This window comes from Musa acuminata, chromosome BXJ2-11 (genome assembly GCF_036884655.1).
Source record: "Musa acuminata AAA Group cultivar baxijiao chromosome BXJ2-11, Cavendish_Baxijiao_AAA, whole genome shotgun sequence".
Classification (NCBI taxonomy): Eukaryota; Viridiplantae; Streptophyta; class Magnoliopsida; order Zingiberales; family Musaceae; genus Musa; species Musa acuminata.
The window spans coordinates 6,612,087-6,624,999 of NC_088348.1; the positions used below are offsets into that span (position 1 = coordinate 6,612,087).

General features: G+C 38.8%; 1 protein-coding gene across 7 annotated transcripts; it reads left to right on the forward strand.

The window, feature by feature from the left end:
* The first annotated feature begins 5,958 nt into the window (after positions 1-5,958).
* LOC135626198 (tRNA-specific adenosine deaminase TAD3-like) lies at positions 5,959-11,067 on the forward strand. 7 transcript variants are annotated; one of them, XM_065131335.1, is made up of 10 exons: positions 5,959-6,127; positions 6,223-6,274; positions 6,434-6,504; positions 7,025-7,146; positions 7,814-7,896; positions 8,758-8,860; positions 9,750-9,871; positions 9,962-10,226; positions 10,334-10,476; positions 10,673-11,067. In XM_065131335.1, the coding sequence occupies exons 1-10, from the start codon at positions 6,055-6,057 to the stop codon at positions 10,878-10,880; spliced, it is 1,242 nt and encodes a 413-aa protein (XP_064987407.1). In that variant the 5' UTR covers positions 5,959-6,054; the 3' UTR covers positions 10,881-11,067. The 7 variants fall into 7 exon arrangements, with proteins under 7 accessions (XP_064987407.1, XP_064987411.1, XP_064987408.1 ...); XM_065131339.1 differs by having other exon boundaries at positions 10,367-10,476; XM_065131336.1 differs by having other exon boundaries at positions 9,968-10,226.
* Positions 11,068-12,913: the final 1,846 nt, after the last annotated feature.

The following is a 12,913-nucleotide window of genomic DNA, read 5'->3' on the forward strand; positions in this document are numbered from 1 at the left end:
TTTCACTTTCATAACTATAGAGATACCTAACTTTTAAAAATGTAGGGACCAGAGGACAATATGCGATTAGCCTGTGCAAAAATGACCTTTTTTTCTGACCATAACTATTGTTTTGAAATTGAAAACAATTATAAATTGAAATCGTTCATTATAAACCAACTAAATAAAGAAATATAAAAAAAATAAATCATAAAATAAGTTCTTTGTTATAGTAATATAATTGGTATTTTATATTTAGAACATATTCACATAAATTAGAATATTAATAATTTTTTTATAAATCAAAATCATGGACGATTTTGAAACTAGAACTAGTTAGGTTCTACTACCATGGTATCCCTACTGTAGTTCACAATGTTCCCATTCCTCTTGGAATTTTCCGAGTAGCAATAGAAGATTTTTTTTTAGGGTGTGTACATCAATTTTGCATTCATTAGTAAGAAAAAATTGGGTAAAAAATGAGAATTTACTTAACAGAAATAGAGAAGTAGATCATTTTGTTAGATGGTATTTACACCAGTTTGGATTCATTAGTAGAAAAAAACGGGTTAGATGATCTTATATGCTGCAATTGTGTATTTATCAGAAAATACAAAAAATGGCATAAACATCCACAGAAGGGGGTGATCTGAACCGCATGTGTTAACAATCCCGCCGGTCACGGAAGATGCCAACCATCTTTCGTATTGGAAAGCGATTCCGTGTCACGTATTAAGAGTTATCCAAGATTACTGTTGCTGCCGATGTGGGACTAAAAGTATACAATCTTATCTACCCTGCCCTTTTCATAACTTACAGTACCTTTCAAGTTCTTTTCAGAAATATCCGCAGTAAACCTGGAAGGCATTTGCGCCACAAACAGATTGAAAAAATGAAAATAAAAATAAAATACTTCTCACGTAATTGCAGTAAAATCTCTTGATCAAAGGTTTTCTCCATTGTCCTTCCTTTCCAACATTACAAGTCCAAGTCCAAGAAACTATGTAAACAGAAACTGTTTTCTTGTCCCACTCTTGCATTATTTCTTTAGGGATTCCATCTCGCATGACGTAATAGTATTCATTGTGTATAAGAAAAATACATGATCTTGGAACTACATGCCAACCTTATCATTTTAGCTTACGCTGACAGACTTTGTAATTGTGAAAGTATATTATAGTGAAACATATCATGAACAAAAATGAAGGTAGCTTAAGCTAATTCAGCTAAAATCAATCACCAACAAAGAGCTCTGTTATGAAAATGAGGTTCTAATTATGATCACAATCACAACCTGACAACAGCATTGGGAAATCAATCAGTGAAGAACTAATCAAACAAAATACATTAGCGAAAGAGAAATGTTGTGTTGCATTCATGTCAGTACCTGTCTTACCTTGCAAATGCCAAACATGATATGAGTGAGATACCCTACTGAACTGTAGGCATACATTTGCACAGTAAATTAAACCCATCCATAACACACTGGGCTAATTGCACAAAGACTAAAAATAGTTGTTCTTAATCAGGTATAAATAAGAGGATTACAAATAAAAAAAGTGTTACTTTATTCATGGCTGATGGCATAAAAGCAAAGATAACCATCCCTCTTTGGACATTCTTAAATAAATGTGTGGTCCACAGTTATAATTGCATATGCTTTGCACAGAAGAGTTTCTCAAATGTAAAAGCACAGGCTTCCACTTCTACTTCGTTTCCTTTTTCTTGATGACAGGGATTCCACAAATCCATTAACAAAAACAAAGAAGGAACAATCTGTATAAGTTGCACCTTACAAGCAAAAAACCCAGGTCACAATAATGAGTAACTTTTACACCCATTATCCGTGTATACATGAAAAACACAAGTTTTACAAACATCCATACTTATCTATCTAGTCTTCTTCATTTACAGTATTGATATCTCTTCATTGTATACTTAGCTATCTAATCTAATTGCTTCACACCATCATCAACAAAGGACAATTATTTTGCAATGTACAGATTTGCTACCAACCTATAAAATGAATTATACACATATTCCTAGATGCCTACCAAGTTGTCACGGATAAACCAAGATTTGTGATAAAAAAGTCAGGGTACTCTTCTTGTATGTGGTGGCAAAGCACCCTTGTGTGGCATGTAATTAATGCATTAGGTTCATGGTGGCTAAGCCTAACCCTATGCTGATTTTGCCAAAGCCTAAAGGATATATTTAGGTGTTGTCACACAAGGGGTAAGCTAATGCAGTAGCTTCATGGTGGGTTAAGCCTAACTCTGCTGATTTTGCCAAAAGCCTCAAGGATATATTTAGGTGTTGTCAATCATGGGATAAGAAAGTTGAGCATTAAGAAACCTCCTTGATGATGCTCCCCACTTAACAGCGGTCATCCAAACTTAGGCTCATAAATTAAGTTAAACAATAGCACAGGACCAACCATCATGGGCTACTAAGAAGCATGCTAACATCAAGTTGATTAAAGGAACTGATGAACAAGTGATACTTTTGCCCCAAAAAGAAACCTATTTGTTTTGAACATCAATTAATCTACAAATCCAAGAGGTATATCCTTATCTTGAAACTAGCAAACCACTGGATATAGGAAAACATTGAGTTCTTTGGTTGTTTCAAACAAATTTCGCTGTATCATAATGTACCGTCCGGTATGAGCGGTATGTACAAGTCCAATAGGGGACCAGTACGAACAGTACATATTAGCTTATCGGTATATTCCATCGTACTGTATATTAATACATTAGTATGATTCAATATGTATCATACCGACAGTAGATCGATATACCGGTACGGACCGATATGATGAACCATGGTTTCAAATAAGGAAGAGTTGTCTGCCTTCTGATAAGTACCACGTTGGCTTAGGAAGTGGTTCATTTAGTTGGAAGAGTGAAAGGTAATTGTCACTTCAGCTGGCATTTCAACAATATAAAGTACACAAAAGTTGCTTTTAGATAGTAATTAACTAGGGAGAGTGAGTTTAGGATGCCTTGGGTTCATGAACATGTAGATCTTATTGCAGGTACACTAGTACCTGAAAGAAAGATCTTTCAAAACCTTGAACCCCCATCCCTAAACCAGCTTTACGAAAGAGAGAGATGTACAACTAAAAGACTTAAATTACGATAGAATTCAGAAACTGCTCGACAAGATCTTGCCACTTAGGACTGTCCAAATGGTGCGTCCCTTGCCCTCATGGATTGAGGTTGAGAGAAAGGAACACTGTGGTACTTTGATTTGATAGTCAGAACTCAAAACATCAATGAATGATTGGTGATGGAGGACACCATACCAAAGCATACTCATGCACAACAGATAAGACTTACATAAAGAAGTTCCTTTGTGACAAGATAAGAATTTTAAACATGCAAACCAACACAAAAACGTGGAGAGACTATAATACTGAACCCAAAAGTCTAACCAACAACACAAATCAGAAACACATCTACGATCAGCTGATAAAAGAATAGGTGAAACAAATATACAGTTGCAATTATGTATTCAAATGATTCAAGTTCCAATTCCTTATTGACTGCATCTAAAAATCGACCAAGTTGAAATTTACCAAGAACTCTCATCTTCATAAATAATATCTACTCCACTCGTACCAGTCATTCCATCTCTAAAATCATATCTCGAGGACAAGTGACCCTTGTTTAGTTACCATCTTTGATGGTTAATGATCACCGAATCTAAGAAAAGAACTAATTTACCAAAGCTGCAAGATAAACAAGGAATACTCAAACCAACATAAAATGTGTTAGGTCCCATTGACTTTTGAAACCCAAAAAGCCTGACCAACCATCTGCATCAGAAAAATGTATTTAAGAATACTACAGTTTCAAACAATATCTTATGATATCTTGATTGAAATCCAATTCGGCTTCAACATGCTATCTAAACTAAAAGGTGAGAGATTCAAGTTTTTTTTTTCAATAAGTTTCTATTCATCTTTTACAGCAAAAGATATATGACAAATCAAGCTTACTCTTTTTGGCTCATTGATATCTGTACTTAGCAAATATTATTGCTTCCATAAACATCACTGATTCCTCATCAAAATCAACTATTTGAACAATATATACTCACCCAATTAACCATTTTAGATGACTATCGCTCATCGAATCCAAGAGAAGACCTTAGATTACCGAAGTTTCCAGCTAAACAAGGCCAAAACGCTACATTGATAAAAAAAAGAACATCATTTTGTACAATAAACACGGAACCCTAACACAAGGAACAGAAATAACTTACAAAGATCCACTGAACGAACCCACCCCGTCGGCCGGCCAACAGTCGGCTCCAGCTACGCCACGCCAACGAGAGTGCGGCAGATCGGGCAACCACGCGACTTCGCCAGCCACCGGTCAACGCAGGCGACATGGAACACGTGCCCACACGAGGGGAGAGCTCGGCACCTCTCCGCCTTCTTGAACCCTTCCAAGCACACGGCGCAGTCCGGTGGAGGCCAAGGCGGGGACGCCGATCGACCGGAGTACTCGAACCAGGGAAGCCCCTTCAGCTGGGCAACCGAGAGGCCGGCGGGCGAAGCGTCGTCAGCCGCGTTCGGAAATAGGGGGCCGTTGCGGCTGCGGCGGCGGAGGGTGCGGCCTGCGACGAGAAGGTGGAGGAGGACGACGGCGGCAACCCCGGCGAAGAGGAAGAAGAGCGCGAGGGCGACGGCCATGACGAAGGTCTGGAGGATGAAGGCCAGCACTCGGGCCCCGCCCCGGGGCTTGGCGAACGCAGCGTCCGACGGCAGCGTCCGGGGCATCGCAGCGGTGGCGGCGGGGAGCGGGCGTCCGTGATCGATTCCAGCCATGGGGTTCCGCCAATGTTGCCGGAGGACGAGGAAGCGCTCTCGATCGCGGTCTCGGGTTTCGGGATAATATTGGAATGCGGGATTACTTGGTAAAGGATAGAAGCTCTCGCGGATGACTCTATATTGACGCGTATCTACCAATCGTAACCGTTGGTTCTGCTTCGCGAAGCGCCGGATGATGGTGTGGGATGACGGCGGCTCCGCTGCCGATATACCCGGGCACGGTCCACCGTTTCCTTCGCGCGTCGAGACGGGAAGTGATAGTGACATGTGTCCTTAAGTTGACTGAGTCAACGTTATTTGGGTGGGCGAGGGATTGGCGGCCTCAGCCTGCCGCCGCTGGTTTTCGTGGGCCCGTAAGATAAGGATCGCGTGTCGGAGCGTCGTCGGCCGTGGCTGCGAGTCGAAGGCGTCTGCTCGATCCTGATGAACATTGTTAAGATTCGGGCAACCAGGCTTAGGATGATCCTGGCCAGGCTTGTCGAAGCGACTTCGGGCCCTTGCTATTAGTTCGAGATTCGTGCTTGATCCTGATAAACACTGTTGAGATTCGGGCAACTAGGCTAAGGATCCTGGCTGGGCCGATGGTCTGAGTTGCTGTGGTTACTAATTTAAGATCGGTGCTTGATTCTGATGAACGTTGTTGAGATTCGAGCAGGCTCTTGGGATAGGATGCGTGCATGATCCTGACGAACACTGTTGAGATTCGTGCAACTCGGGCTCGTGTATAGGATCCTGGACGTCCCGTGGCTTCGATTTCTTCGTACCTGATTGGTCCGTTGCAGAGGCCCGTCGGCCGTGCGTATTGGTTCAGGATTCGTGCTCGATCATGATGGCACTTGGGCCTCGGAGGATTCTTGCCGAGCCGTGGGTGACTTCTTTGTCGCTTATTTGGGCCTGATTGCTCGTTGAAGACATCTGGGCCGTGGATATATGTTCAAGATTTGTGCTTGATCCTGATAGGCTCGGGCATCGAGGCTTGGGACGATCCTGGCCGTGGCTATAAGTTCGCACATGATGAACACTATTAAGATTCGGAGAATTTGGGCCGAGCTGTAGGCTACGACTTCTTTATACTTATATGGGTCGTCTCGTTTAAGGCCCATAGTTCCCTGTCAACTCTCCTCGGGCCCGTTACCTGCAATCCCTCTCGCCTAGCTTCTTGTAACCGCCAGCTGTGGAAACCCTAGAATTGGAGCGGCGAGACCGCGGCACGTTCTTGGGCGCAGGCGGAGGAGATGACTGGAACATTGACGTGGGAGATAGTGCATGTTCCTGGTGAGCCAGAGAGCTCTCTCGAAGTGTCTACTGGTAAGTCGTTTTCATCAGATGAAGTTTAGTGTGACGAGGGGCGTTGTTTACTGGTTGATTTTTGTTCAAGGTTCCGATCATTTTTGCTGTTTCAGTTGATGTTTTGGCTTCGAAGATTGAGCCAAAGCTTGCCAACAAGATTGTGAGGTTAGCATTTTGTTCTACCGGTGGTTTGCTTTGCTTTGACAGATACAATTTTTAAGTTGTCTTTCGGCAGTTGTAATTGGTTTTTGCGCGATGAATTTGTTTATGATGGTTTCTTTCTTTCTTTCTTTCTTTGTTCCTGCTATCTGTTGAATTGCTTAGGCAGTTGAATCAGGTGTGTCCACTTGAGAATCTCCGTCATGTGAAACGGGTGCGAAAAAGGACGGTTGAAGGTCTGACCTTTCCTCCAATTTTTCTGCATGAGTAAAAATTGTTCTTTTTCTCTTTCTCTTTAATCTTCTGGTGTAGAGTAATAAATGTTGAGAATGGTGGAAGATGCTTATTGGTACCAAAACATGAAGGCATGCTTGATTCGTGGAAAATTCTTTACTCAGATAGATACCATCCTTTATCTTCGTTATTGCATTATTGCTTTATTGTTAGTGCATACTGGTCTTTGGAGGGATGCCTTATTTTCTAGCCAATCATCTTAGTTGTAGACGATAGCTACTAGTTGTGTGAACTTGATGTCTGCTAGGCAGTGCTTTCTTGCAAATTTTTGATAGATATTCTTTGTTTGTGTTCCTATTATGTTCTTGCATCTCATCCTGTAAATGTTATATCTGACTTATAGTAATTTTTAAATGACATCATGGAATTTTTCTATCCACATTTTCTTTAATAATTTGTATATTGGAAAAGCCTATTTGATGTAATCCCAAATACTTGTATTATTTAACTTTTTTCTGACAGGTAATGCTGAGTTGTCAGTTATTCTATGTCTTTCTGATGAATATGAAAAAGATGCAGAGGCAATACCAAGAGGCATTCATCAGCTTATCAGTGACTATAATTTGTGTCCTTATAACGCAAAAGTGAGCTCTCTCTCTCTCTCTCTCTCTCTCTCTCTCTCTCTCTCTCTCTCGCCTTATCTTATTCATAAGGAGTCACTAATTTTCGTTTACAAATTTCTGGATGTCGAAAAGCATCATCACCTTATAATGTAGTTATTAAAATCATGAGATGAGGATTACCATGTGAGAGGTTTACACTTGATACTTAGAGGCAGAAAATTTGGCATTTTGGTTTATGATGAGGTTCGTCCTAGGCACCTTGGGCATCATGGTTTGAATTGTGGAAATAAATTTTCTGCAACCAAAGGGAAAGTTGTACATGTTTTGCCATCCCTAGACCCTCTAGTGGTGAGAGTCTTATATATTGGATATCCATTTTGGAATGGAGCACAAACTGAATGTTGGTTGTTATATCTCCATTTTGTATTTGATCTACATGGTGCTTTAAAATTGTTTAAAGAAGTCACTCAAAAGCTATGAAAGCCAAGACCCCATGGGAATGTTTGCTTATTATGTACCTAGTTTCATTTAGTAATAACTTGGTTTCAAGCAACATAATATAATGGTTTGTCGGAGTAAGGGACTTGAATTGGCCTCTAACAATTTTGATGTTAAATTCAGTTATTTTTTACAGAGATCACCTTTATTAAGAATTTCTTATATGCACTAGTGCTGAAACTAATTCCAGGTTGCCAAGTATGCTGCTAGATCAAAAGAAGAATGGGAGGAACAGTGCAAGCTTTGGCCGACGTCATATCATCCATCAACCAAGTAATTTTGGTTATAATTGTCATTCAAATATTGGAGATATTTACTTGTTATATTGATTTGTCATTGCCTTCAATTTCTATATCTCATGAAATTATAGACAGATTTTTATGGATTAGTGGCAAAATTTTCTGTTGTCAAATTTCTTAATTTGTACAATGGAAAAACTATCTCAAACTTTCCCACCTTTCTTAGTTTGGACTAGATTGAGATTTAGTGCATGTACTGAATAAGCTAATTTTGGTTGTGTCTTAATGGATTAAACATGGAAGACCATTAATGCAGATTTACTTTACGTAAACAAAGATAGAACAAACAACATATCTCTCGTTTGATGGTTGGTTACTATGTTAAAATAGGTGAGTCTTTGAATTAGTAATTGAGGGTCACATTTTTATTATTAGAGTTCCTAAACATATTCTGAAGAGTTCCTCTTTAAGTATAATGATGTGACCTTATGTTGTTGTTGGGGAGCTTGTTGGATTCTTATGTTTGATGCATTTTATTGAGTCTTAAACAATTACAATCTTTTCCAGGCACTGGTGTCATAACTTGTGCCCTTTTGTTGGCCTCTTGAAGAGGTTGGTATAGTTCATGATTGACAAGTCCAATATCTAATAGTTGGATCAGAGTTTAATTCATTTCAGTTTCTTGTGAAAAAAAGAATATGATGGAGTAAAAGATAAGAGCAAGACAACGAGGCAACAAAGATGAAATATCAGCAGTTAATAACAGCTGCTTTCATTTATGAAAAATCCAAGATTTTCATTGTGTTTTTGGACAAACAATTGTACTCTGGGTATAGATACTAATTGTTCTTGATGGGATTGCAGTACAATCTTCTTATCTTTGCAAATGTTACAGTCTCGATGGGGTTTCTGGACTGAGTGAAGGGGAATTGCAGTTGATATTCAACTACATGAAGGTTGTGATCCAGTTAACAAAGTTGAGTTATACTGGTGGTAAAGTATGTTATTTATTCTACTTCTGCACTATTTTCACTTCTTGCACAGACTTTCTTTTTTGCAATTTTACCATAAAATAAAATTTTGAGTAGAGTTGAGGCTTTAACACTATTCTGGAAAGTTACTGCACTTAGTATTCTGTTATGCTGATATATACTATAGTTTTTGTAGATGCATATCTGGTTTTGAGTTTGTTTTCTTTTTCAGATGTGTGAAAATCTTGAAGGTTTTCTTCTCTCATGGATTCTACAAGTCATAATTATTTTGTATGGCTGTGTGCATGCATGTGTGTGGATGAGAGGGGAGTTTGTCCAATTACTGATTTTATGAAATTAGAGTATCCAAGCGTATGTTGTTTGAAGTGTACTCGGGACATATACTTTTGTAGGGGATTGGTCAGCAACTACTCTTAGCAGCTTGTCATTTTTTATATCTTTACAATATGAGTTGTTTTTTTAATCCTTTTTTTAATTTTGTGTTTACTTTCAATTTCTCTATGTTTTCTGTTTATCATGAATGTTGTAAGAAACATTCTTTTTCTTATTTTCTATCTTGCTTCTTGTATTTTGCAGAAAGCATCACCAATTCTTTAATTGCCTGCTCATTTTGTTGTTAACATATTAATACCTCTCACGCTACTTCATATGCCTATACACCCAGGTCTTCCTCCAGTTACTAGAGGATTTTGATTGTTGCAGAAATAATAACTAAATATTGAAAGTGGAATTGTCCCTTAGCTTGCATGCATGCATACATACATATATACATACATACATATGTATTCAAGTCTAAGAGCCTCTGTCGTTTCTTTTACTATGTTCAACTTTTATGGATTTGTATGAATATTCATGTCAGCTAGCACTTAGCTGAGCATGTTCTTCAGCATTGCAGGTTCTAAATGCTGCTATCATCGTTGATCCTATTAGTAGGCAAGTCATTGCAAGTGCTAATGACCAAACGTGTCCATGGCCCACAACATACAAGACCAGTGCAAGATATAGCTGCAATGACAGGTGTGGAGTAACCATTGCATCCCATGATTCCAATCTGAATGGATTACAGAACAGTCTAGAAATTTCAGTTGATAAATTTCAACTTGATAGATGCAGTGATGTATGTGCTGGAGTTTCTTGCTTAAATCCTTGGGGATGGACAACACAAAAACAAAGCAGTCAGAGTTCCTCAATGAAAAGCGAGAGCAAACGTACATGGCATCCTTTAAGGCATGCTGCTCTTGTTGCTATTGAAAATGCCGCAGAAAGAGATAGGCAACTATTCCCTGGTCCAGGATCATCAGAGTCTCAATCTACACCAAATGGCAATCCACTGTGTGCTGATAATTGTCCAGCAAAACGTCAAAAGATACAGGTGTGAGCTTCTAAACTTTACTATCCATTTAGAGTTTTAGTTTCTATACTGCTCTATAGGTTTCATTTGTAAAAGTTGAACCTTGAATATGTCGTCTATTGAATTAGCAACATGTATGTCAGCTGGATCTATTTCGTCAGGAGCACAGCTTGGTCAAGGAAGTTCCAGACAATAGGGAACCTACTGAAATAATGCGGCCTTATTTGTGCACTGGCTTTGATATCTACCTTGTATGGGAGCCATGCACCATGTAAGCCAAATTTAGTGTTTAATATGCCAATATGCAATTGAGATTTGGTCTAAATTTCTGGTTTTGGAGCTTGCTTCAACTAGACAATAATGCTAAAACTTTTCAGTAGTTAGCCAATATATGACATGCATGCTGCAGATTATGTAGTTTTTTGCATTAGATATCTTCTGATATATTTATATCTGCATGTTTGAAGGTGTGCCATGGCACTTGTGCACCAACGAATCCGTCGCATTTTCTTTGCCCTTCCAAATCCAAATGCTGGTGCTTTGGGCAGTGTCTACAGATTGCAAGGAGAGAAAAGTTTGAATCATCATTATTCTGTTTTCAGGATTTTGATACCAGAGCAAGACCTTAATAGGGTAGAATTAAATGTATCTGATAATTTCTTATTACATGGCTGAAATCCAAGTGGTCACAGAACTCTCAAATTGTATTGCTCTCTAGTCTCTATTAACCATTCAAGTGTCAACCTGCAGACAATTAGTTTTACCAGTTGACTTGTCTTCACTAAGGTCCTCATAAAGCATTATAATCAAATTGGGTTTTGTCTCGAGGAGTTATAGAGACAATCTTCTTTTCAATTCTCTATCATCTGAGAGTTTCTTGGCTAGCCAATGATCATGTTTACTCTTTCTGGGTGAAGCTTTTCAGGCTTCGTCTATTGTATTATTAGAAGTTATCTCAGAAGAAGAATGGTTATGAAACTTGAAGACTTCACTTGTTCTTCTACACTTCACTCTCCTGCAGGACCACAGGAAATCTTTGTGCTAAGGTAATTGAGAACAGCTTACTGACTCTCATCTGAGTAAATGGCTAATGTTATCTTTGCCAACTTCTAAAACCATGTCTTATTCTTAGCAAATTCTGTCTCTTCATGAACCTTTTTTTGCTGTGATTTTCCTGTTGTTGTTGTAGATGTTAAACAATGAACTGATATTGAGTACTGGTTCATGTTTCTTACATATATTTCTTTCCTTTTTAATCTCTAGTCATATGACTCTCGGACAAAATCCATGTCAGGAACCATACGCCCTCTCATGTGGGACAATCATGTCCACACATGGACCAAAACATAAAGGAGCCTCTCCTTGCGTCACATGTGTATGTTTTAACTTATTGGAGTTGTATGCCGTCTGTCAAACACATGAGCAGCTGATTAGAAGACTTGTTCAACAACCCCACATGACCACATGAGTCCAACTTGATCGATCCTGTTTGATCTGAGATTCATTTCAACTTAATCTAGATATTGATATGGTTTATCAATCCAGTGATCTGATCAGGTGTCTAATCTGATCATTTTCTGGTTGAAGTCATATTTGTATGAATTGAGGTCAAAACATATGGAGTTGTATCTGGACTGATTGTAGCAGCAATTCATTTTGTTCATAAACTGGGTCTTACAGCTGTCCCTTCTGACTTATGTTGGATAAGAGTAACCCTGCATGTCTGTGAACAAGTTTATCCAAGACATGACAAATCATGTCTTCATGCACAACTCTGGCAATGCTGCCAGTGAGAGAGGCCCTGTTGTCAGTTCACATGACTTCAACATGTTCCTAAGCATTTTACATCTTAAAGTAAACTCTCGTCTAAATTTTTTTTCAGGTTTGATACAGTGGATAACTGCAGTAGGAAAGATGAAGTGTAACAGGGCTGAAGATTTTATACTTTGCATCACGAAGATTCAAGACACATTTCAGATTGCTGATTGCATTGCCAAAACAGCATGTGGTGAGGAAAGGAAGTCTTATTTATCTGAGGGTCATGTAGGCATCAAACTTTTGCATCTTGACTTGGTTAAGAAACAGGTATAAAATCACCTCTGTTCCAATTCACGCATATGATTCACAATCTACATCTTGATGTTATTTGAACGAGGCATTCTACTCTTTATGTAGCCAGCATATGACATACGACAATCCTTTATCATTAGTGAGTACAAAGAGGAATAGAGTAGATTCCTCTGGTGCTCTTGCATGGCCCTTCGTTTCCTGCTACTCCTGATGATCAACATAGTAGATTAAAGTGGCTTTTGAAAGACTTATCTTCTTCCTGTACTGTGTGACCTTGCCTCACTATAACACAAGCATGTAGGTTGTGTTAGCCAGGGGAAGGAAGCTTTTGATGCTCTTTCATCATAGTATACATAAATATATCATGGTAAAGCAGACTATATGTCATCATCACATCTTACCGTATTAAATGCCAAAGTAGCTTTAGGGTTGTAAGCTTGCAACTAACAAATTTAGGCAAGTAGATTGTCTTGCAAACTTCCACTATATTAGCTAAAAGATGCAAATATTTAAGATGAAAAATAAGAGAGAAAAAGAAAAAGAAAATGTTCAGGCATAGTTGAATTGATTTCAAAATTCTTGAACTAATTCATAATGTCACAAAACATCTCTCTTGCTTCCTTTTGTTTGATTTGGAG